Source organism: Juglans microcarpa x Juglans regia, chromosome 7S (genome assembly GCF_004785595.1).
Source record: "Juglans microcarpa x Juglans regia isolate MS1-56 chromosome 7S, Jm3101_v1.0, whole genome shotgun sequence".
In the NCBI taxonomy this organism is placed as follows: domain Eukaryota; kingdom Viridiplantae; phylum Streptophyta; class Magnoliopsida; order Fagales; family Juglandaceae; genus Juglans; species Juglans microcarpa x Juglans regia.
In genome coordinates, this window is record NC_054607.1 from 11,644,234 (window position 1) to 11,670,905 (window position 26,672).

At 39.8% G+C, this 26,672-nt stretch overlaps 3 protein-coding genes across 3 annotated transcripts; all 3 read right to left on the bottom strand.

Annotated features, from left to right (window-relative positions):
- Nucleotides 1-1,758: 1,758 nt before the first annotated feature.
- Nucleotides 1,759-2,972, bottom strand: LOC121240354 (secoisolariciresinol dehydrogenase-like). Its single transcript, XM_041137776.1, has 2 exons — nucleotides 2,847-2,972; nucleotides 1,759-2,710 (listed from the first exon to the last, which is right to left on the bottom strand). The coding sequence occupies exons 1-2, from the start codon at nucleotides 2,882-2,884 to the stop codon at nucleotides 1,915-1,917; spliced, it is 834 nt and encodes a 277-aa protein (XP_040993710.1). The 5' UTR covers nucleotides 2,885-2,972; the 3' UTR covers nucleotides 1,759-1,914.
- Nucleotides 2,973-14,149: 11,177 nt separating this feature from the next.
- Nucleotides 14,150-14,554, bottom strand: LOC121240820. The gene has a single exon (XM_041138347.1). The coding sequence runs from the start codon at nucleotides 14,552-14,554 to the stop codon at nucleotides 14,150-14,152; it is 405 nt and encodes a 134-aa protein (XP_040994281.1).
- An 8,815-nt stretch (nucleotides 14,555-23,369) lies between these two features.
- LOC121240226 (secoisolariciresinol dehydrogenase-like) lies at nucleotides 23,370-24,554 on the bottom strand. The gene is made up of 2 exons (XM_041137622.1): nucleotides 24,463-24,554; nucleotides 23,370-24,324 (listed from the first exon to the last, which is right to left on the bottom strand). Exons 1-2 carry the CDS (start codon nucleotides 24,498-24,500, stop codon nucleotides 23,529-23,531), a joined length of 834 nt encoding a protein of 277 aa, XP_040993556.1. The 5' UTR covers nucleotides 24,501-24,554; the 3' UTR covers nucleotides 23,370-23,528.
- Between the last annotated feature and the right edge of the window lie 2,118 nt (nucleotides 24,555-26,672).

A 26,672-nucleotide genomic window follows, 5' to 3' on the forward strand; every position in this document is an offset into this window, starting at 1 on the left:
TGGGAGGGATGGAGCATACAATCCATCTTCATCGAGCGGAGATGGATACCGATCTATGAGCAGCGAAGGACTGCATATCCAGAGATGGTCGGTAAGTTCTACCGTATCATGGGAGAACTTAGCGCTGATGCTCTGTTCTACACCCTATCGGTCCAAGGAGTGAGTATTAATTTCTCTCCCCACATTATTGCTGAGTTCCTTGACATCCCCCGCGTAGTCGACACATATCCTGCAGCGGCTACACGGGGACCAGCTACAGGACCATCTGATTCCGACACACCGGCTGCATCCTCAATGCTAGCCCCGAATATAGATTTGGATGCTAGTTCGGATGGTAGTGAGGACTAGGATCTACCTGATGATAGTCTTACAGACGATCAGGTGCGTCAGCTAGTGCGAGACCCATCGGCTCCTACATATGATGGGAGCAAAGTGATCTGACAGGCCGATTGTATAGCATTTTTTAGAATGTTTAATTTGATTGTTGGCTATAACATCGATCCAAAAAAATGCAAGACTGATTTCGGGATCGATCGAGCCAAATTTTCGCTGCAGATAGCATGGGGGGATCCCATTGATCTGGCATTGTATTTATTCATCCGTATTCGATCGGAGCCACGATTTTTCAGTGAAGGTAGTCTACCATTTGTACTACTGATATCTAACCTCCTACTCCGATCGAGGGTTATAGTGTGGACCATTGAGCGGAGGTCTCCACATATGGGCCCCCTTAACAAGATCACATTTAGCAAGAGCAAGGGGCACTTGCGGAACACTGCACCAAAATAACCTAGTGATCCTCCCACAGATCCAGCTTCTAGTAGTGTTGCTGCTGTTGAGAGACAGCCTCCTGGGGCTACTTTGGATCAGGTACGAACTCTGTTTGTGAAGTTCGTTGAGCCCATTTTGGAGAAGCTTAGGGATCTGGAAGGATTTATTAAAATGTTGCAAGAGGATGTTGATCTACTAAGGACCCAATGATTGTTTTGGTTATTATTTTTGTTTTTTATGTTGTATTGAACATTATATATTTGTTATGTAATTAATATATGGTTTTTATTTTTCGTGTTTACTACTTCGTTTATTTTTTTCATTTTACTTGCCGTTCATGATAATATAAAAAATGATACTATCTTTAAAGTTATATTTATATAAATTTAACATAAAAGAAATCACTATAAAGTTTTGAAGTTAATTACATAAAATCAATTTATGAATTTGTAAATATTTTAACTCACTGCAAATCATAATATATAATATATACGCATTTTTATATTTTGAAAATGATATTAATGAAAAAAATATTTATTACTTTAATGGAAAAATATATGCACAAATCCATACTAATCAAAAAATTAATTGAAAAAATTTCCGTTTGAACAAATAAATTTAAGTTCGAACGGTTATTAACTTTCTCCGGGAAAAATAAATTAATTTTCCGCCAATATTATTATTCGAACAGATTATATACTGTTCAAACGGACATTAATTCTATGTTCGAATCTATTTTGTTCCGTTCAAACGGTTTTCTTTTTTTGAGACGATTAATTTGTTCGTCACAAAATATCTAATTTGAATGGATAGTTTTCCGTTCGGACAAATTTAGTACCTTAGGCATTTTTGGAGACGTCTCCAAAAATGACTTTTAGGGATGAAATTTAATTCGTCCCTAAAAGTCAAATTTCTTGTAATGCCTTAATTATAGTACTTTATAAAAAAACCTCTTTATATAAAGATCAATATAATACTCAGTTATGCTATCACAGCAAATTATCCACCTTCCTGCATTTATTATAATTCCATAGGAGATTATTTAGATTTCAACATACGAACATTACAACTGCGCGCGACACGTACGCGCGTAGGTACGCTGAAATTATGCTTGGACCAAAGATAACTATAATGCTTTTGCTCTCAGTTGGAGAGCTTTCGTATGGCCTCTGGAAAAGCTATATTGGTGGCACTAAAACCCCCGTCCACGACAAGGTTGAGCCCACTCACGTACTTGGACTCCTCGCTCGCCAAGAACAAAGCTGCCTCTGCCAAATCTACTGCTTCCAAAACTGGCCCTTTCAAATTTGCCGCGGTGGACACAATCTCTTGAATCGTTTCCTTATCTATTCCCAACACTTTTAGGAGCATAGGTGTGGCCACAGCAAATGGTGATATGCAATTGACTCTAATTCCGTACTGCCCCAACTCAACGCATAAATTCTTCGTTAGTCCCACCACGGCATGCTTGGACGCCGTGTAGGTGTGCGAGGCCATTCCTTGTGACTGTGTTACAGAGCTTGCGGTGAATATAATGTTGCCCTTTTTCTCTGGAATCATTACTTTAGCCGAGTGTTTTGCTGCCAGCATTGACCCCCAGACATTCACATCAAAAACTTTCTTGTACTCCTCCTGATCAAAGGCTAAGATATTTGCATCTAGTTGGGCAACACGCCCTGCATTGCTGAACATTATGTCGAGTTTCCCATGCGTCGACACCGCAGTGTTGACAGCATTTTGGACATCAGACTCGCTAGTGACATCGCAATGGACGTAGGAAATGGCACCATTGGTGCTTTTGTCTTGGCAAATTGAGAAACCAAGCTCGTCTTGGATGTCAGCAATGATTACCTTAGCACCATGTTCAGCGAATAGTCTTGCCGTAGTCTCGCCAATGCCACTTGCACCTCCGGTTATCAAGGCAACCTTGCCTGCTAGTCTGCATATTCTAAATTTTATTACGGGAAACTTTGAAATATCGCAACAAATTATATAAACTACAGAGAGAAAGACAACAAGATAGAGCAAATCAACGCGCATATACAGGTACTAAAAGCTTTTCTTTTTAGTATTACCTCTTAGCAATGGGAGCTAGCATGGATGTGCCGTCCATATTTAATCTTATTGGTTGTGATGTCGTGGGAGTGTTTTATAAGGAGAGAACTCAAGTACTGTACATAGTACTGGTTGAGAAATATGTCACGTATATGCTAGCGGTCTGAAACCTCTATTGACTATTTCACACAGACTAAACGTACAATTTTTCAAAACACATGCCTTGCGATAATATTATCTTGTAGACTTTCTCACAACATTTTTTTTAAGTATAATGTTACGTGCATTTATGAACTATACAAGCATCATGTAGTTACTTTGAAAAAAAGTTAGGTATTCCGCTATTAAAAAAATAATTTTTTTTTATATGAGTTCTATATTCCGCTATTAAAAAATACTTACGCACTCCACGATTGCAACTATCTATTTTTTTTTTTAGTAAAATACTTCACCGATAACGAAGAAATTTTAGAAAATTCATTCATACGAAAATACTTCACCTTAGAAACGAATGGAATAATAGGCTCAATAAATGAACAATAATTTTAACTTCAAATTATATCACTACCAAATTTATTGAGTCAAATAGGCTGGCCAAATATTATTTTAAAAATAAAAAATAGTCTTCCCACATGCTATTCGTACCACGCAAAAAGATAAACATGAAGAAAAGCTTGGACTCCTTCGTTTCGACCAATCCAGCACCAGCAAGTCTCCCATGTTTATTTCTCAGTTTTTTTCTATATATATATTATAATGATAGACAATTTCTGCCGCATCTGTTGGGATTGGTTCTACGTAAGCGGATGCATATATTTATTAATACCACATATATTATATTTATTAATACATGCAATACGCAACCACCACTATTGACCATGACTACACCCTCATTAGATGTATAACATTGTCTAATTATTAATATAATCGGGTATGGATTCTACTATTCTCTCTTAATTAATAAGTGGACCCAACACATATAATACTTAATTAATTGGATGGAGTATAAAGTTAGGATTCTGATGAAGATAAATATATTTAGTTTATATAAGTCCCCACATAACACAACAAAATATAATATATTATTAATTAACTGAATTTCTTAAATTGCATAACTACGTCCCACAGTGCAATATTTAATAATACTCGTTCAGAATGTATCATTGCAATAAAATAAATCTGAAATTGGGAAAAAATAATAATAAGTAAAGCATGGGTACTAATTTCTTGAAGCTTGCATACTAATTTCATTGTGGATACAATTCTCATTTGTGCATGCAACACTTCCAATAGACACTTGTGAATAAATAAATAACCTCGGATGATAGGGGTATGCAACCGGATCTGGATCCAAATATCTGGCAATCACCAGATTCAAATCTAGATTCCAAAAATCGGGTGGTTATCCTGATCGAATCCGGATATCCTGATTTTTTTCATTTGTTTTCGCTATAAATCCGGATATCCGGATTCTAACTAGATTTCATCCGGTTTTATTAATACTTTTTTTTAAAAGAAAAATCTTTTTAAACTTTAAAAAATATTTTTATAGCACTTTTTTTAAAAAAAATTTATGGTATCATGTTTAAATTGCCGAGATTTTTTTTTAAAAATAATTTAAACACTTTTTAAAAGTTTTTTTTAAATAAAATAAATAAAAATGCAAAATAAATAATATTGTTGTTACATCACAATGCAAAATATTAATTTACAAAGAATAAAATAAATAACAATACATCATAACTACTTACAATATAATTTTTGTATATTATTTTTATTTTAAAATTTGAAAAAATTAATTTATTTTTTGTGTTTTTTTAAAATAAGAGCCGGTTACAAATAACCGGATCTGTAACTGGGTCCATATCGGATCTGGGTTCATCTTACCCGCCCGAGTCCAATCTGGGTAGAAAATGACCCAGATTCACCTAGATTTTCAAGTTCTGGACCGGACCCAAAAAAATCCGGCCTTGTTGCACACCCCTATCCGATGATCTCAATGGGGGATGCCTCCAATAGTTAAATTAGACAGGATCTAGAGTCTCTTAATCAATCTAGCATTCTCATTGTACGTACATGGGGTACATTGGTAAGGTTCAAGGTGTTTCAGAAGGTAAAGTCTTCCTTATAAATACGAAATTGGAAACGATAGTGTAACACAGGTGAAGGTATCTCTACAAGACCAATTTGGTTAACGGTAACCCTCTCGCATGCCTCGTCGGTTAAGGTTCCCTGACAATTACGATAGTTCCTTGCATTATCCTATAATCTCTAAACGATGCATTTTACTTAGTTCCAACCCTTCATTGCCTAGTATAAGTGAACTATTCCGACTAGCAGGGCTTGGGATCCACTTGACATTCCTCCCGTAGGACCTGTTGGCGAGATCGGCTCCCTCAATCATGGGACTCTACCTTAGCAATGGGTTCCCTCTCTTGTTGTTTCTCCACTATCGAAGGTTCCTCACGAAGGGATGTCATTAGGTTGGGAGGACCCCTGTGGGCCGAAGCAGTCTCCTTCCCTCAAGGTAGTGCCTCTAGGGACTCTACCTTGCCCTGGAATTTCCAATTTGGGTGAGAAAACGTCTCCGTTGTTCACTTTTGAGGCTACAAAGGCTTACGACTCTTCGGTTGCCCAGATTACCAAGGAAATCGATGAATTTCTCGCCCTAGTATGTATTTAGGTTCCTCAATGGCTTGAAAGAGAAGGCGCAGACCTCCCATTCGTTTATGGATGTGGCACTTCAGGTTGTGTCCTATATGTGATGGAGGAGAATCAATGATCGGAAGAAGCCTATTCTCTCTTGGGCTACCACCCACATGTGCAGGATGTCAAAATTGGCACATTAAAGGTCGAGCTAAAGGAGCAAAGAAATGCTAATGGCTGGTTTGATTACACAAAATCAAACTATCTCATCTCATTTGATAATCATTACAACTTTTCCATACTCCTAGACATAATATAATAAACAATTCAACTTTTTCAAACTTCAAAATAAAAATAGCATTATAAAATTATATTATAATAATATTTTATTCAACTTTTAACAAAACATCTCATCTCATCTGAACTGCATAACCAAATGAGACCATAAACCTCAGAACAGTCTTCGTTAGTTGGACCAGGCTTTGAAGCACAAGTGGAAGGTCATCTAGGTTGTTTCGTTTCTAGAGAAGGAGTTGGCCACCAACTTCAAGCTCACCAGGGAGTTGTTGGCTTAATTGAAAGAGGTAGTGTGGTCCACCTAAGCTGAGAAGGATCATTGCTCTACGTATGTGAGGTTGGCCACTTTAGCAAGGAGTTAAGGGAAAAACTCCATATAGAGCTTGACACTACGAAATTAGAGCTGAAAGCACTTGCGGCCAAGTACAAGTCACTTTGGTATGAGCTTCGTAAGTTCGGCACTGACTATATGAAGTTGGTAGAGTCCCCTAGTTGTCGTGAGGGAGGTTGACAAAGCTACTCAATGAGCTGATAAACTTGCCAATCAACTGCAAGAGGTGAAGGGTGAGGTAACCGAAATTTCTCCCTAGCTATTTGCAACCTTTCTAGTTCATAATCGAGCCTAGGGAATTGGCTATAACTTTCGTGGCCAACCCCGGGACGCACTTAAGGGCTTTGGACTGGTGTGGTGTTCTCCCCAATACTGCAATTTTAGCTATCTTGGACTATTTGGGGGCCGATGTAATGCCTAGTACTGTCTTTTCCCAACCACTTCTTCCTCTTTCACTTGGTCATAGCTCGAGGGCCTGGTTTTCAGCTTAAGCTTTACATTTTATAATTTTCTTTAATTCTTTTGTGTAGGACCATTGATAATGAGATCTACTGTAAATCTGGCTTTCCCTTTGAGTTCTGGTGTTTGTGTTATGATATTTTCTATTTATGCTTTCAGGCTTTTTGGCTTGGTGGTTCTCTTGTGTCATTCCTTTTTCCTTTTCATCTTTTTTTGTACAAGGTATCGCAGAGGGTAAGCTACTTGAGGTCGAGGTAGGATGCTTTGGTTGTTAGCTTGCTACATGGATGTTAACTTGAGCGCTTGGTTGCCATTGTAGGGATCTTGAGGTGGGGTAACCTTAGGTGTTATCTCACAGCACGAGTGTTAAAATCTAGCACTTGTTTGAGGCTCGCTCGCTTTAGGCGGTGATTGTTGATTGAGGCTAACCTTAGGTTATACCCCGCAGTATGAGTGTTAGACTCGACTTCTGGTTTAAGGCATGAGTGTTAGCCTTTAGCAGTTACTCGCCTTTGGCGGGAATCTATTACGAGGCACCTTTAGATTTTACCACGCAACGCTAGTGTTAGACTCGATCGCTCGTTTGTGGTGCAAGTTTTAGACTTAGCACTTGCTTGCCTTAGGTTGGAATTGTTGACTTGGTAGCTTCATGTGTTACCCCATAACATGAGTGTTAGACTCTAATGTTGGTTTGTGGCACAAATGTTAGACTTCAGTGTACTCAGGCCTTCTAGTGGAGGTGCTGACTTCTCTCAACACAGGGTCCCTAGCCTTGAATGTCTTATGTTTGACTCTTTTGTTGAAATACTATGCAATCCTCTTCCGCATTGGGCTCTTGCCTCTACTTCTTTCTTTTTCTCTTCTAGCATGTCTATGTTCCGTTCCAAGCTCCGTTCCAAGCTGTAGCTATTTGTTTCTTCATAATAGTACTAAACTTGGTCACTTGGGATGGTGATCTCCACCAACATCACTGCCTCACTGCCGCACATCATAGCAAAAGGAGTCACGCACTTGTTGGGGGTCTTTATATTAGTTTTGTATGCCCCTGGAAGCTCCTCGCCAGGCTCCGTTCCAATTGTCATGCCTATTTTTTATAATGTGGAGAACGGTTTTATTTGTCATCTCAACTTGACTATTCTTCTACGGGTGGTCGAGGGAAGAGTACCTAAACTTCATTCCCAGTCTTGCTCATACCCATCCTTTGCATCAAAATCTACGGTTCCGTGAAGTAGAATACAACAATGAGATTTCACAATCTCAGCAAGTAATCAACATGCAAAAACCAAGAGTTTAAAACATGCACTTATCCAACCAACAAAGTAAGACAGTCATACAAACCAAAGACCACAATATCCATTTCTTCCACATTTTTCAAAAAATATCACATTTAAACAAAACACTCAAGCCAAAACCCCTTTGGCCCATACACAGCCATCTTATTACACATGCACCATGGTCTTCCTTATGGACTATGTGCACACCCTAGCTCCTTTCATCACACCACGGGTAACGTCCATGAATGTGACTTCCTAACGAGCGATGCCTAGCTCTACGCCCGGCGCGTATGTGATCAAGCATCCTCTAGCCCCCGCTAGTAGAGGGGCCACAGAGTCAAGACGAGAGCGTTACCGTCTCTTCTGAACTCTTTGTAGCCCAAAGACAACCAAGGGGACATCACTTAGTTTATTACACTCTTGAGTGACCAAAGAAGCTCCACCGAGATAATGTCCCATCTCGGCTTGAGTTCGTGATACGTAAGCACCCACATTATATCACTAGTACATGAAAACCCAATTTTCAATTCACACAACATGGCATAACACAACACATTTAAATAATCAGGATAAATAGTAATTACGGTAAAGATGCAGATGGATGACAGACAGTATATTGGAGGACATGGCATCACACACTTCAGACAATATACAACATCACAACAATCACAATATTCACAGTTTCACAAACCCAACTATACGCGTAATCCCATCCTCCATTTGGCCCATGACCAATTTCCACAACCACACACAGTTATCAATCCCAACACTTCATCGGGCCTAAGGCCTTTCTCAACACGACTATACTGCAACAGAATTAGTGATAAACTCACATCTTAAACTCAAGGGTTGCATTGTAGAGATACTTACTTTGTGTACAGGCAAAACAAGTTGATCGAGTGCGTGTCAGTCTACGGCATCCCACGATTGGACGAGCATGCGTGTCGATACACAGACGGGCGTAAAACAGTTAGTAAATACATAAAATGTAAACAAAAGCTAAAATGCAACTCATACAGATTTGGCTCACCGAGGTGATGCTAAAAGTGGCAGAGCAGCAGTGGGGTAGCGGCGATGCAAGGTGGCAGCGGAGGATCTGGGCGAGACAGAGGGATTTTGGTGGGTTTTCTCTAGAAGGGGTGGCAGATCCGACCTAGGCAGAGGGTTGAGGAGGGGAAGCCTGCGATGGATGGTGGTGGTAGGTGGTGACACGGAACCAAAAGGAAGGGATCTAGGCACTAGTTGGGTAGATCTGAGGGACAAGAGGTCGAATAGAGGAGTAGGGGTGAGGGGATGGTTGGACGACCTCTTGAGAGCTCTTGGAGGTGGCGGACCATGACAGTGAGTGGCAGAGCCTAGCAAAGATTTTTTACGAGGATTGGTGGATGAATTTAACATTGAACACACTTTTTCACGAACTCCTTCGTGTCTTTGAGTGTGCTTGCCAATAGTACCCTGCCCTTACAACCTTTGCGGTGAGTGATCGTCCTCTTGAGTGACTCCCAGAAATACCCTCATGTACTTCATCACATACTCAACTTCTTCCTCTATTACGCAATGTAACAATGGGTTTGACAAACCCTGCCTATAAAGCACTCATTCAATTATGATAAACCTAGTCGCCCTACTTTTTGACTTTCTCACCTCCTCTCGAGATGAGGGAAAGTCACCTATATCCAAATACTTTTTTATGTCATTAGCCCATCCTGATGTATTCTCCCTGATGTGCAAACTTTATTCTCCTACGGCTGGTCTAGCCATCGTTTGTAAATCAACCTTCCATGGTAGCGTTTCTTCTTGCTTTGTTGAGGCCACGCGTGCCTATCAGTCAGCCTTGGAATTGTCTCCTTGAGATATCTTCTCAATTCAAAAGTATTTGAGACACTTCCTCTGCTCCTGAACTTGGTGAAGGCATTTTGTTACCTTGGATCCCCTCGCCAAATACTCCCCTATGATTTGTCCGACTACCACTTGTGAATCGGCTTTCATCTCAACTTCTTCGCCTCCTAATATCCTCATGATTGCCACACCGGCGAGTATTGCCCAAACTTAGCTTCATTGTTTGCAACACCTTTTGTAGAGGTGATGAAGTGATTACCTTTATTGGATGAGCTTGGAAATAAGGACGTAATCGCCTTGCTGCTGCTACTACAGCGAAGGTGACTAACTCAACCTTTGGATACCTGGCCTCTGCTCCTCTCAATGCCCTGCTTACGTTATACACCCACTTTTGCTCCTTCACCTCCTCTCGTACCAACACAACAGATACTGCATCTGGAGTTACTGCTGAGTACGACGATAATGACTCTCCTAGCTTGGTGTGACTGAGCAATGGTGGCTTAAGCAGATATTCTTTTAATTGAGTAAATGCTTCCTCGCACTTGGCATCCCACTCTCGTACTTTTTAAGCACTAGAAAGAAAGGAAGACATTTATCCGTTGATCGGGATACAAACTTGTTTAGAGCTGCAATCTTGCCTGCCAGTTTCTGTACTTCGTTCATGTTCATGGGTGACTTCATCTCCATTATTGCTTTGAGTTTCTCAGGATTTGCTTCAACTCCTCTCCCTAACACCGTAAAATCGAGGAATTTTCCTGATTGCACTCGAAATGCGCATTTCGTTGAGTTGAGCTTCATTTGGTACCGACGTAAAACCTAAAAAACCTCCCTAAGGTCTTCTATGTGTTGGTCAAACTCCCTGCTTTTTACTAGTAAATCATCAACGTACACTTCCATGCTTCTTCCGATTTGGTCTTTAAACATTTTGTTTACCAAACCTCTAGTAGGTTGCCCTAGCGTTCTTCAAGCCGAAAGGCACCACCTTATAGCAGTATAGTCCTCGGTCAATTTTAAGAGCGGTTTTCTCCTGATCAGCCTTCTTCATCCTAATTTGATTGTATCACGAGTAGACATCTATAAAACTTAACATTTTATGCCCCGCTGTTGCGTCTACTATCAGATTTATCCTTGGCAATGAGAAACTATCTTTCGGGCAAGACTTGTCGAGGTCGGTAAAATCTACACACATTCCTCCTGGTGGTAAAATTTGCCACCAACATTGTTACCACCAAAGCATCATCTGGGGGATATACAATCCCTCGGCAATCTTCCTCGTCAAAAGATATCATGGGGATACTTGTACCCAGTGATGTTTGACGGGCCTCTCTACATTATAGACTTCTTCATATCTTGCCCATTTCTCCAATTTTCATCTACTCTTGTTCTTCAGTCCTTAGGTTCATTTAAACTCCTCTCCCTTTTTTGTGATTCCCGCGCTTGGGAGTCTTACTTCTTCACTTTTTATGCTCATTCTTTCGTTCGCTTGTTCGCAGTTGGGGGTGATGTTTTGTGTGATCAATTGTTCGAACTCGCCACTGTTCCTCATTTCCTCCACTTTTCGTTTCAAGTTGTAGCAGTCCTCAATTCTGTGCCCTCTTGTTTTGTGATAAGTGCAGTACTTCTCGATTTGCTGTTCATTCTCAGTTGGTTCTTCTTCCTTTGATTTTTTTTTCCGAATAGGGTACATAACCACCACTATGCCTTCTTAAATTACCATCTCGCTTGACTCATGTTGATCTCTCTTCGCCTTTTGACCTCCATCTTGGTCATCCCTCTATCCTCCTTTCGGTTCCCGTTCACCCATTCTTCCTAGTTGGGTGGTTAAGGTGATCAAGGTGTCCTCAGTATTAACAAAATCATCAACCCTGTCTATGAACTCTCATAAGGTGGAAGGGGTTTTTCTAGCCAACTCGGCCATGAAAGTGCTTCTGGGCCAAACACCTCTCAACAATGTTGTTGGTATGATTTTCTCGTCTTGGTCATCAGTCATCAATTTTTCTTTAATGAAGTGTGTCAAATATGCTTTCAAACTTTCATCCCCTCGTTGCTTGACAGTCAACAAGTATGTGGTGGGTCTTCTACGCTTTCTACTCGCCATGAATTGGGTCAAAAACTGTAACGCCCCAAACCCGGGTGGCTTGGAGAATTACTACCTGTCACCCATAAACATGTCTCCCAACACATCCAAAGAATAATCTCCAAAAAACTTCATAAATGAAATAATCTCATATCTTCTCAATAATCTCATTACAAACTCGACACAATCTAAAATGTAATAATAATAAAAAAATATCAAAGGGTCCACAATCTCCCGGTATAGTAACATACCAAACTGATAAAACCATAGGACCTACTAAACCTGAAAATATAATTAAAACTCAAAGACATTAAAACTAAGGACATCAGAAGACCTTCTTCTAACCACATCTCCTCAACTTAAACACGTTCACCAATCTAATCCAGATCCTCATTTGGACTCTCCATATCATCTGAAAAAAATTATCATGATAGGGGGTGAGTTATCACAACTCAGTAAGCAGAAATCATATGCTAGCGTGCCAACATGAGCATTTATAAAGTAGAGTATGTAGAACAAAATATTTTCCAGAGTTATCATGTAGAACAGAACATATTTTCAAGAGTAACAGAGCGATGGTTTTAAGACAAGTAAAAACCCACAGTGCTTTGGCATAACATAAACTTAGTATCATCATCAGATCAAAACAGAGCATCAAACAGAGCAGAGACCATGTTTCACCCCCGTGGTAGGGTTGTGCTAACCCCGGTGGCCAAACCAGGCAGAGACAGAGGTGAAATCTTTCATTTATTCTTCTCGAAGCCCCGAGTGTGCACACAGGAAAGACCACAACAAAACTACTTTGTTTCCAAAGTAGGTGCACTCAGAGACAGAGAAGTTGGTACCAACCCAAATAGAGCAGAGCATAACAGAGCAAAGCAGTGACAGAGTCAGATATGAAAACCAGTACACCATGCCAAAGATTTTCAGATGTTATATCAAAATAATACAGAGTACCAAAACAGATTCAGACAGTTTACACACGCTGAACACAAAAGCCAGAACATCTTTCTAAATAAATACACAACTTTTCATATTCTCAAAATCGCTCATTTTTCAGATTTCAGAAATCACATGACAGAATTTAGCTCATGTCTACACAATGCATGTCAGAACATATTTTTCTCTTTTTTCGTACAGGTTTCATGAGTATGCAAATAAACGACCGAGGTTGGTTTTGTTTTTCCCAAGTTCTCATTTCACCACAAAAATATGCAAAGTTTTCAGAAAATCAACCTCAGTCTCAAATAATTCGTGTAAGGCCTAGCATAAGAACCCCACTTACCTGACTCCTACAGCGTATTATCTATACCTTGAAATTGACCTCTATCAATCTCGCCACCTATTCATAAAACAAAATATATAAACTAAGTATTAAAAGAAAATATCACAACCTCCTTCTAAATAATTACAACCCACCATTCCAAACCAAATAACACTTCACAAAGCACACTTCTTTCCATTCACAACTCCGTAACAGGAAATATGAACCGGTACTTCTAAATATTTTCTCAACCACTAATCCTACAGTTTCACTACAATGTAACTTCAAACAATTCAAACCTCGGACAAATCACCACAAGAAATTCAATATACCAAGAAAAGCCCAAAGAGCCGCCCACTAAACTAATCTAGAAATGAAACCATTACCCACAAAAATCAATGAGAGGAAGTGTAACTGTGTGTGAGTGTGTGCGGGAAACAGAGGCAAGAAAATTTACCTATGGCAACAAGAATCTCCAACAAAAGCTTCACTGACTACACGGAACACACAAACCCGAAGACTCACCACGCACAACACCCAGACTCACAAAACGCAACCCAAACCTCACGGCCAAAACAGAAACTGCAGAAAATGAAGATAAATCAAACCAAATACTAAGAAGCAGAATCGGTTACAGTAGAAGAAACCAAAACTTAAAAGGATGAGAAGGAAACCCTTACCAGTTGAAAATGGAGGGATGAGAGGTACCGCACAAGGACTTGCAGAGGAAGACCCGAAATGCAAAAAGGAGAGAAAACAGAGGAATGCAGTACGGCAACCGAAACAAGTGCAGCGCAAGAGAGAAACCGAACTTGAGGAAACTTGGGCAGAGAATCGGAACTCACAGACTAACGCAGCAACAAGAAAAAAAAATGAAACCGAAAAGGAAAAAGAGAGACGTGGGAGAAAGAAAGTTGCGGAAGAAACTGAAATTGAAGTAGAGAAATGCGGAAAGAAAGGAGAGAAAGAAACGGAAGTTGAAGAAGAAACACTCACCTCCAAAAACGATGTCGTTCGGGACTCTTACTAAACACTAAAATGGCTGGGCCATTTACACGCCAGGTCCGGGCCACTTTGATGACGAAACTGGGCCTTACATCCTCCTCCCTTTACAAGAATTCCATCCTCGGAATTCGCTACAAGCTATAATAATTTTCTTCGAACAAGTGAGGATACTTTACGCGCATCTCTTCCTTGAATTCCCAAGATGCTTCATTGATAGCATGATTATTCCACAATACTTTAACTAAAGAAATAGTTCGATTCCGCAACACTTGCTCTTTCCTGTTCAGAATCCGTAATGGTTCCTCGGTGTAGGTCACGTCTTCTTGAATCTGCAAGGGTTCATGATCTGTGATGTGAGTGGGGTCATGTATATACTTCCTCAACATGGACACATGGAACACATTATGCACTCCCGAGAACGCCGGTGGTAGAGCCACCCTATACGCCACCGGTCCAATCCGATCAAGAATCTCAAACGACCCAATGTATCTAGGACTCAATTTACCTTTCTTTCCGAATCTCATGACTCCTTTCATTGGTGAAATCTTCAAGAATACCTTATCTCCAATCTCAAACTCTAACTGACGGCGGCGTTTATCTGCATAACTCTTCTGTCGGCTTTGAGCTGCTTTCATTCTAGCCCGAATGGTATCTATCTTTTCTGTGGTCTGCTGAATAATCTCTGGCCCTAGAAGTTTCCTTTCACCTACTTCATCCCAATACAATGGAGACCTACATCTCCTGCCATACAAAACCTCGTAAGGTGCCATCCCAATGCTAACCTGGAAACTATTATTATATGCAAGCTCAACCAATGGTAAATGTTGCATCCAAGATCCCTTGAAGTCCATCAAGCATGCCCTCAACATATGTTATAAAATCTGAATAGTTCTTTCTGATTGTCCATCTGTCGGAGGGTGAAAAGCAGTACTGAAACTTAACTAAGTACCCATTGCCTCTTGTAAGCTTCACCAGAACTTAGAAGTAAAACGAGGATCTCTATCCAACACAATGGATACCGGTACTCCATTCAACCTCACTATCTCCCGTACATACAGTTCCACTAGTTTCTCTAGTTTATAAGAAACTTTAATGGGCACAAACGGGTGGTCTTCGTTAAGCGATCCACGATCACCCATATAGCATCTTGCCCGCTTACGGTCCTTGGTAGACTTGTCACGAAATCCATGCAGATATGTTCCCATTTCCGCTCTGGAATCTGAAGTGGCTGTAATAATTCTGCAGGTCTCTGATGTTCCGCCTTCACTTGTTGGCAAGTCAGGCATTGTTCTACAAATTTAGCAATTTCTCTTTTCATGCCATTCCACCAAAAGGACTCTCTCAAATCCCGATACATCTTGGTACTCCCTGGGTGAACAGTGTACAAAGAACGGTGTGCCTCTTCAAGAATTAACCTTTTTAGTTCATCATCAGCAGGTACGCATACTCTACCCCTAAACCTCAAAACTCCAGTCTTGGAAACACAAAAATCAGGTTTGTCCCCGTTTCCGATCCCTTCCATTAGCTTCACCAACTCTGAGTCCACTTTTTGAGCAGCTTTGATTCTATCTATCAAAGCAGGTTGAACCACTAAACTGGCCATAACAGCATTTGTATCACTAGCAATGACTTCGATACCGGCTCTTTCTAAATCCATTAGCAACCTATGCTGAGTGGTAATAGCTGCAACTATCGGTCCCACTGACTTCCTACTTAGATCGTCGGCTACAACATTTGCTTTGCCTGGGTGATAATTAATGGTGCAATCATAATCCTTGATCAACTCAAGCCACCTCCTTTGTCTCATGTTTAATTCTTTTTGGGTAAAGAAATACTTCAAACTCTTGTGATCCGTATAAATTTTGCACTTTTCCCCATACAAGTAATGTCTCCAAAGCTTAAGTGCAAAAATAACTGCCGCGAGTTCTAGATCATGAGTGGGATAATTCTGCTCATACACTTTCAATTGGCGTGAGGCATAAGCTATAACCTTCCCATGTTGCATCAGTATACACCCCAAACCAAGCCTAGAAGCATCGCTATAGACAACAAATCTGCCTCTAGCTGTGGGAACTGTTAACACCGGAGCTGTCACTAATCTCTGTTTCAACTCTTGGAAGCTTTCTTCACACTTTGTTGTCCATTCAAACTTATTATTTTTCCTGGTGAGTGCAGTGAGAGGAACTGCTATCTTGGAAAACCCATCAATGAATCGACGGTAATACCCCGCCAATCCCAAGAAGCTTCTAACCTCATGAACATTCTTCGGTGCCGACCAATTAACCACTGCTTCCACTTTTCCGGGGTCTACTGAAATACCATCCTTCGAAACTACATGCCCCAGAAACGTGATTGAATAAAGCCAAAATTCACACTTCTTCAACTTAGCAAACAGCTGCTTGTTTCTGAGTGTCCCAAGTACCAACTTCAAATGTTCTTCATGCTCGGTCTCGCTTTTGGAGTATATTAGTATATCATCAATAAAGACAACCACAAACTTATCCAAAAACTCATGGAACACCCTGTTCATCAAGTCCATAAATACTGCTGGGGCGTTAGTCAGGCCAAAAGGCATGACCAAAAACTCATAATGGCCATAACGGGTCCTGAACGCCGTCTTAGCCACGTCTTCAGCTCTGATCTTCAACTGGTGGTAACCCGATCGAAGATCAATCTTCGAAAATACTTTAGCACCCTGAAGCTGATCAAACAAATCTTCTATACGGGGTAGCAGGTACTTATTCTTTAAGGTCACCCGATTAAGTTCCCTATAATCGATACACATTCTCATCAATCCATCCTTCTTCTTCACAAAAAGAACTGGAGCTCCCCAAGGTGAAACACTGGGCCTGATGAAACCCTTGTCTAACAAATCTTGCAACTGCTCTTTGAGTTCCGCTAATTCAGACGGCGCCATGCGATAAGGTGCTTTCGAAAGAGGTGCCGTGCCTGGAATTAACTCAATAGCAAACTCTACCTCCTGCTCGAGTGGAAGTCCAGATAAATCTTCAGGGAAGACCTCTGGATAATCTCTCACAACAAGTATCTGTTCCAACTTCAACTCTTGCTTTGGTGCTTCAACCACACAGGCTAAGAATCTCTAACAATCATCACGCAACAGTTTTCCTACCTGAATGGCAGAGATGATGGGTGGAGTCAACCTCACTTTCGACCCTGTGAACCAAAATTCACCTTCATTAGGGGGCCTGAACACCACTTCCTTTTTAGCACAATCAATACTGGTGTGGTAGGAAGCCAGCCAATCCATACCCAAAATCACATCAAACCCAACCATGTGGAAAACTATTAAATCTGCTGGCATTAGTCTTCCCTCTATAGAAAGAGGGCATCCAGGTAACATCTCACTACAGACTACAGAATTCCCTGTTGGGGTCGTAACCACTAACCTGTTCCTCAACCTTTCAGCATCTAAAGTGCAAAATTTAGAGTACGTTGTGGAAACAAAAGAATGTGACGCTCCCGAGTCAAATAACACAAAAGCATTATTAGAAAACAAAGAAAGAGTACCTGTGATCACATTCAAACTCATCCATGAACCAAGAATATTCAAAGTCTTAACCAGAACCAATCAAAGAAAAGAAAATAATAGAAACTATAAATCCTTAAAGTAAAACAAAAGAGTCATACCAGTGATCACGTCATTCCTACCCTCAACCTCTCCAGGTGTTAGTGTAAAGACTCGAGCAGGCGCAGTAGGACGTTGATTGCTGCCCCGGGCTGATACTTCATTCCTCTGAGGTGGCGGTATGAACGTCTGGTTGCTCCTATTTTGCATTGCGCAATCCCTGATGTAGTGTCCTGATTTGCCACAACGAAAACACAATCCCGCCCCTTTTCTGCACTCTCCGGAATGCACTTGATTGCATGTCCTACACTGGTAGGGCTGTTGATTACTCTGAACAGGCCTTTTTCCCGAACTACTACCTTCATTCCTCCTTTTCCATGGTCCCTGGTCCATGCCAGACTGGTACCCAGTAGGAGTAGTCATTTTCCTCTGTTCATGCATAGCAGCGCTTCTTTGAAGGGTTCTTTCAAAAATTGTTGCTTTATCCACCAATTCTGAGAAGTTCTGAATCTGGAAACCCACCACACGCACATACAGTTTCTCATTGAGTCCTTGCTCAAATTTGCGTGCCTTCTTTTCCTCATCGGGAATCAAATAAGTAGCAAAACGGGATAACTCAGTAAACCTAGCAGCATACTGATGTACCGTCCTTGTTCCCTAAACCAAGGTGGCAAATTCCATAGCCTTGTCCTCACGGAATGAGCTAGGGAAAAAGCACTCAAGAAAGATCTGCTTGAAGTGCAGCCAACTGATTATCTCTGTCCCCTCTGCTTCTCTGATGGTCCTTTCAGAGATCCACCACCTCTTCGCTTCCCCAGTAAGCTTGAATGTGGCGTATGCCACCTTTTGCTCCTCAGTACAGGTTAGGACTCACAAAATCTCCTCAATGTCCTGAATCCAATCCTCCGCCAAAGTTGGATCGCCTCTCCCATCAAATAAAGGAGGGTGCATTCGATTGAATTGCTCAACAGTACAACCCCCTTCATTGAAATTACGCTGGCGACCTGCGGGATTCTGCACAAGGTCATCAATTAATTGATGTGCAGCTGCTCGTAATACGTCGGAAGCACTCGGGTTTGCTTCCCTTTCATTCTCGATCGCATTCAGATCCGACATGCTTCGTTCTCTACGACGAGGTGGCATCCTGACAAAATAACTTGAATTTTTAATCAACGCTTAAAAAAAATAGAGTTTATAAGAACATAGTAAATTTAGTGGTATTTGTAAAAACAAAACGTATATATTACAATTCAAAATTATAAGAATACTCATAACGGAGAATAGAAAAGTACACATAACCGTAGTAATAGTCAATTTCCAAAAACTAATACTTAAACCCATTTAACTACTTAAGAAGGCTCCGTTATTAAACTAAACCTTAATCAACATGAACTTAGTTCATAGACCTGTGAAATACCACACCTCATGGCAATTCCTAAAGCCTGCGAATTCTAAGACTTTCCACATCAACAATATTCAATCCTATAGTTCGCTTTACAATCATAATAAATCTGAAAATGACTTCTTAATCACTATCTATACTCTAAAATCTTTACATCCTATGAACCCACAGAAATCTAAACCTCCAAGGTTTATAGTATGTAGAATTCAAATCTGGCTCTGATACCAAATGTAATGCCCCAAACCCAGGTGGCTTGGAGAATTAGTACCTGCCACCCATAAACATGTCTCCCAACACATCCAAAGAATAATCTCCAAAAAACATCATAAATGAAATCAATCTCATATCTTCTCAGTAATCTCATTACAAACTCCACACAATCTTAAATCCAATAATAATAAAAAAATATCAAAGGGTCCACAATCTCCCGGTAATAGTAACATACCAAACTGATAAAACCATAGGTCCTACTAAACCTGAAAATATAATTAAAACTCAAAGACATTAAAACTAAGGACATCAGAAGACCTTCTTCTAACCACATCTCCTCAACTTAAACACGTTCACTAATCTAATCCAGATCTTCATTTGAACTCTCCATATCATCTGAAAAAAATTATCATGATAGGGGTGAGTTATCACAACTCAGTAAGCAGAAATCATATGCTAGCGTGCAAACATAAGCAATTATAAAGTAGAGTATGCAGAACAAAATATTTTTCAGAGTTATCATGCAGAACAGAACATATTTTCAAGAGTAACTGAGCGATGGTTTTAAGACAAGTAAAAACCCACAGTGCTTTGGCATAACATAAACTGAGTATCATCATCAGATCAAAACAGAGCATCAAACAGAGCAGAGACCATGTTTCACCCCCGTGGTAGGGTTGTGCTAACCCCGGTGGCCAAACCAGGCAGAGACAGAGGTGAAATCTTTCCTTTATTCTTCTCGGAGCCTCGAGTATGTACACAGGAAAGACCATAATAAAACCATTTTGTTTCCAAAGTGGATGCACTCAGAGACAGAGAAGTTGGTACCAACCCAAACAGAGCAGAGCAGAGCAGAGCAAAGCAGTGACAGAGTTAGATATGAAAACCAGTACACCATGCCAAAGGTTTTCAGATGTTATATCAAAATAATACAGAGTACCAAAACAGAATCAGACAGTTTACACACGCTGAACACAAAAGCCAGAACATCTTTCTAAATAAATACACAACTTTTCATATTCTCAAAATCGCTCATTTTTCAGATTTCAGAAATCACATGACAGAATTTAGCTCATGTCTACACAATGCATGTCAGAACATATTTTTCTCTTTTTTCGTACAGGTTTCATGAGTATGCAAATAAACGACCGAGGTTGGTTTTGTTTTTCCCAAGTTCTCATTTCACCACAAAAATATGCAAAGTTTTCAGAAAATCAACCTCAGTCTCAAATAATTCGTGTAAGGCCTAGTATAGGAACCCCACTTACCTGACTCCTACATCGTATTATCTATACCTTGAAATTGACCTCTATCAATCTCGCCACCTATTCATAAAAAAAAAATATATAAACTAAGTACTAAAAGAAAATATCACAACCTCCTTCTAAATAATTACAACCCACCATTCCAAACCAAATAACACTTCACAAAGCACACTTCTTTCCATTCACAACTCCGTAACAGGAAATATGAACCGGTACTTCTAAATATTTTCTCAACCACTAATCCAACAGTTTCACTACAATGTAACTTCAAACAATTCAAACCTTGGACAAATCACCACAAGAAATTCAATATACCAAGAAAAGCCCAAAGAGCCGCCCACTAAACTAATCTAGAAATGAAACCATTACCCACAAAAATCAATGAGAGGAAGTGTAACTGTGTGTGAGTGTGTGCGGGAAACAGAGGCAAGAAAATTTACCTATGGCAACAAGAATCTCCAGCAAAAGCTTCACTGACTACACGGAACACACAAACCCGAAGACTCACCACGCACAACACCCAGACTCACAAAACGCAACCCAAACCTCACGGCCAAAACAGAAACTGCAGAAAATGAAGATAAATCAGACCAAATACTAAGAAGGAAAATCGGTTACAGTTGAAGAAACCAAAACTTAAAAGGATGAGAAAGAAACCCTTACCAGTCGAAAATGGAGGGATGAGAGGTACCACACACGGACTTGCAAAGGAAGACCCGAAATGCAAAAAGGAGAGAAAACAGAGGAATGCAGTACGACAACCGAAACAAGTGCAGCGCAAGAGAGAAACCGAACTTGAGGAAACTTGGGCAGAGAATCGGAACTCACAGACTAACGCAGCAACAAGAAAAGAAAATGAAACCGAAAAGGAAAAAGAGAGACGTGGGAGAAAGAATGTTGCAGAAGAAACTGAAATTGAAGCAGAGAAATGCGGAAAGAAAGGAGAGAAAGAAACGGAAGTTGAAGAAGAAACACTTCCAAAAATGACGTCTTTCGGGACTCTTACTACACACTAAAATGGCTGGGCCATTTACACGCCAGGTCCGGGCCACTTTGATGAAGAAACTGGGCCTTACAAAAACTGTCAGCCCAGTTCTTCAAAACTTTCTATGGAGTTTGGTTGCAGTGCACCAAACCATCCTCTCACCGATCCCTTTAGAGTCAAAGGGAAAGCTTTACATGTAATTTCCCCCAGGAACCCGTGAAGTGTCATATGAGTTTTGAAAGTTTCAAGGTGCTCCCTGGGATCTTTTGAGCCATCGTATAGGTCCATTGACGAGACTTTAAATTTTGCGGGCAGAGGCATTGTCATGATTTCTGTAGAAAATGGTAGATTTGTGTTGGACAGCAACTGATCAACCGAAGAAGACGTTCCTATCCTCTTGGCCGTCTCCTCATATTTATCCATCAAGCTATGTGCGTCGTAGTGCAATTTCTTTGCTCCTTCTTCTCTTGATAGCCTTTTCCCACACTATTTGCCTCCATTTTTACCCTGTTGGCTTGACTGGGTGTCGCATCCTCGCTTGACGGCCCATTTTGTGATTTAAGAGTCTCATTTTCCTAACGCAAGGAATCCACCTCCGTGGAAAGCTTCTTTATCATCTCCTCCATTTCCGTATTCTTCTCCTCCGTATTTTGTGAAGTTTCTCCCTGATCTCTAGTTACCTGAGACCGAGTAGTGATAAGCACGCAAAGTGTTAGACTTTAACAAATCCCACAGACGGCGCCAACTATTATGGACGTGTTTCACTGCCACCACCTCGTGATCACCTGCAACAAAAATGTATAGAGCACGGGAGTTCAAGGGAACACCTCCGATGCCCAAGTCAGTAATTTGAAGATAACAATAATAACAAATATTGCATCCCCTTACTTACCTGGGTTTCTCCTTTATATAGAGCTCCATGAGTTATATTTGTTCCCTTATCGAATAATGATTATCCTTTATTTGAATTCAAATTTAGAGATGAGGATTTTGTTTTTAGCAAATTTGAATAATAACCTCTTTTACCTTTTGCCACCGACTGGATAGTTATCCAATTGGTATTGGCCATGGGCTGGATTCCCTTTGTACTGGGTTGGGCCTCTCAGTTATGATACATGCTTTAGTCACTAGTATGGGCCCAAGTCCATCTTAGGGCTAATCGGTTAGGATGCCCCCTCCAGTTATGTCACTAGTTACATGGGGAGCCAGTCATTTGGATTGGAATGCTGGGCGTATTGATTAAGATTAGAGAAAGGGTTTGCATGGTTTTATTGACCAGTAGTTATATATTAGGTATTCCTAGAATATGGTTATGTGGTACTCTCATCTTATTATAGGATATTATGTCTATTAAAATTAGAAGACACGTTGTAGTATGTAAGATGAGAATACCACGCATCTGTACTCTGAAAGTACCTAATAATTTCTTTTCTTTGAGAAATGATAGTTGCAGTCATGAGTGTGTAAGGACCGCACAATCACTTTGAAAAAAAAGAATATATACGAGATCCACATGAAAAAAAAAACTTAATTTGTTAGTAGTGGACCCCACTCTTTTTCAAAGCAATTGCACGGCGCTTACTCACCCCACAACTGCACGTAGCATTCCTAATTTTCTTTTGGTGACACTTTTACACATTCCTCAGACATCAATCAGAAGTTTGGGGATTAAACAGGTGTTTAAACCAGAACAAAAAGGGAAAGACTAATAGAAGGGACCAGAAAATCTAAATCCAAACAAATTTGTATGATATGCCCAATACGAGTCTAATTTAAGAAATTTATGTTAATGCTTGCTTGTTCGACACTTCATGAGCTAACCAACTTCCACGTACCCTAGTCTGCCTCAATTATAGTACTTTATGAAAAAACCTCTTTATATAAAGATCAATAAAATACTCGGAGGAAATTATCCACCTTCCTGCATTTATTATAATTCCATAGGAGATTATTTAGATTTCAACATACGAAGATTACAACTGCGCGCGACACGTACGCGCGTAGGTACGCTGAAAACAAGCATTATATGCTTGGAGCAGAGATAACTATTATGCTTTTGCTCTCAGTTGAAGAGCTTTCGTATGGCCTCTGAAACAGCATTATTGGTGGCACTAAAACCCCCGTCAACGACAAGGTTGAGCCCACTCACGTACTTGGACTCCTCGCTCGCCAAGAACAAAGCTGCCTCCGCCAAATCTACTGCTTCCAAAACAGGCCCTTTCAAATTTGCCGCGGTGGACACAATCTCTTGAACCGTTTCCTTCTTATCTATTCCCCATCCTTTCAGGAGCATAGGTGTGGCCACAGCAAATGGTGATATGCAATTGACTCTAATTCCGTACTGCCCCAACTCAACGCATAAATTCTTCGTTAGTCCCACCACGGCATGCTTGGACGCCGTGTAGGTGTGCGAGGCCATTCCTTGTGACTGTGTTACAGAGCTTGCGGTGAATATAATGTTGCCCTTTTTCTCTGGAATCATTACTTTAGCCGCGTGTTTTGCTGCCAGCATTGACCCCCAGACATTCACATCAAAAACTTTCTTGTACTCCTGATCAAAGGCTAAGATGTTTGCATCTACTCGGGCAAAACGCCCTGCATTGCTGAACATTATGTCTAGTTTCTCATGCTTCGACACCGCAGTGTTGACAGCATTTTGGACATCAGACTCGCTAGTGACATCGCAATGGACGTAGGAAATGGCACCATTGGTGCTTTTGTCTTGGCAAATTGAGAAACCAAGCTCGTCTTGGATGTCAGCAATGATGACCTTAGCCCCATGTTCAGCGAATAGTCTTGCCGTACTCTCGCCAATGCCACTTGCACCTCCGGTTATCAAGGCAACCTTGCCTGCTAGTCTGCATATTCTAAATTTTATTAGGGGAAACTTTGAAATATCACAACAAATAATATAAAGTATAGAGAGAGAGACAACAAGATAGAGCAAATTAACGCACATATATAGGTATACTAAAAGCTTTTCTTTTTAGTATTACCTCTTAGCAATGGGAGCTAGCATGGATGTGCCGTCCATATTTAATCTTATTGGTTGTGATGTCGTGGGAGTGTTTTATAAGCAGAGAACTCAAGTACTGTACATAGTACTGGTTGAGAAATATGTCACGTATATGCTAGCGGTCTGAATCCGCTATTGACTATTTCACACACTAATTAACATGTATACAAATGTTTCCAAACACGTGTCACGCGATAATATTATCTTTCAGACTTTCTCACATCTTCTTTTTTTAAGAGTGATGCTAATTGCATTTATAGAGTATGCAAGTGTCGTGCAATTGTTTTAAAAAAAATAAAATATTTTGTTATTAAAAAATTAATTTTTTTATGTGAATTTTATATTTATTTATTTTTTTTAAAACAATTACACGACTCTACACGTCACAACTACAGCTATCATTTTTTTTAACAAAATACTTCACCAATAACGAATAAATTTTAGAAAATTCATGCGTACGAAAATACTTCACCGATATACGTTTGTTATATCGTTTTAAAATAGAAACTAAAGGAATATTAACAAATCATAACTTTGGTAATACAAAAAATAGTACAGAGTTTTTGCTACAGCCCAGAAGCCAGCACAATATCCCACACTAGCTAGGGGCAGCTAACTGTATAGATAGATGCTCTTGGCCTATGGCCGGAAAGCTATTCCTTAAATTGAGATACTAGATTAGATGGTTGGCTTAGTAGATACTTTCTTGTAGCTATACAAAAAGCACTTACTCTTTCTATAAAGGAATTAAAATGGTAAGTTGCTTTTTTAATTTGACCAGTCATATATTTTAATTTTTTTTATACAAAAACTATCTCACATTGCAAGGAATTTAATTTTTAGAGACGAAATTTATTAGAGAAGAATTTAATTTCATCCCTAAAAATCATTTTTAGAGATAAATCCAAAAATGTCTGAGCTACGAAATTCGTTTAAACGGAAAATTATCCATTCGAATAAGATATTTTGTGACGAATAAAATCGTCTCAAAAAAAGAAAATTGTTTGAACAAAACAAAATAGATTCGAACATGGAATTAATGTCCGTTCGAACAGTATATAATCTGTTCGACTAATAATATTGGCCGGGAAATTAATTTATTTTCCCCGGAGAAAGTTAATAACCGTTCGAACTTAACTTTATTTGTTCGAACGGAAATTTTATCAAATAATTTTTTTATTAGTATGAATTTGTACATATATTTTTCCCATTAATTTGTTATCATTTTCAAAATATAAAAATGTGTATAAATTATATATTATGATTTGCAGTGAGTTAAAATATTTATAAATTCATAAATTAATTTTATGTAATTAACTTCAAAACTTTATGGTGATTTCTTTTATGTTAAATTTATATAAATATAACTTTAAAGATAGTATCATTTTTTATATTATCATGAACGGCAACTAAAATGACAAAAATAAATAAAGTAGTAAACACGAAAAATAAAAACCATACATTAATTACATCTCAAATATATAATGTTCAATACAACATAAAAAAGAAAAATATTAACTAAAACGATCATTGGGTCCTTAGTAGATCAACATCCTCTTGCAACATTTTAATAGATCATTCCAGATCCTTAAGTTTCTCCATGATGGGCTCAACGAACTCCACAAACAGAGCTCGTACCTGATTCAAAGTAGCCCCAGGAGGTTGTCTGTCAACAGTAGCAGCACAACTAGAAGTTGGATCTGTGGGAGGATCACTAGGTTGTTCTAGTGCAGCCTTCCATAAGTGCCCCTTATTCTTGCTGAATGTGATCTTGTTAAGGGGCCCCATCTGTGGCGACCTCCTCTCAGTGGCCTACACTAAAACCCCTGATCGGAGTAGGAGGTTAGATATCATCAGTACAAATGGTAGACTATCTCCACTGAAAAATCGTGACTCCGATCGAATGCGGAGGAATAAATACAATACCAGATCAATGGGATCCCCTCGTGCTATCCGTAACAAAAATCTAGCTCGATTGATCCCGAAATCAATCTTGTGTTTTTTCGAATCGATATTATGGCCAACAATCAAATTAAGCATTCTAAAAAATGCTATACAATCGGCCTGTCAGATCACCTTGCTCCCATCATATGGAGGAGCCGATGGGTCTCGCACTAGCTGACGCACCTGATCGTCTGTGAGACCATCATCAGGTAGATCCTCATCCTCACTACAATCCTCACTAGCATC

What these genes read in the sequence shown, in the direction of transcription:
- LOC121240354 (XM_041137776.1), bottom strand. Translation starts at nt 2,884, where the DNA reads ATGGACGGCACATCCATGCTAGCTCCCATTGCTAAGAG. An exon ending in CTAGCTCCCATTGCTAAGAG is followed by an intron (nt 2,711 to 2,846) that starts GTAATACTAAAA and finishes TAGAATATGCAG; the next exon opens with ACTAGCAGGCAAGGTTGCCT.
- LOC121240820 (XM_041138347.1), bottom strand. Translation starts at nt 14,554, where the DNA reads ATGAAAGGAGTCATGAGATTCGGAAAGAAAGGTAAATTGAGTCCTAGA.
- LOC121240226 (XM_041137622.1), bottom strand. Translation starts at nt 24,500, where the DNA reads ATGGACGGCACATCCATGCTAGCTCCCATTGCTAAGAG. An exon ending in CTAGCTCCCATTGCTAAGAG is followed by an intron (nt 24,325 to 24,462) that starts GTAATACTAAAA and finishes TAGAATATGCAG; the next exon opens with ACTAGCAGGCAAGGTTGCCT.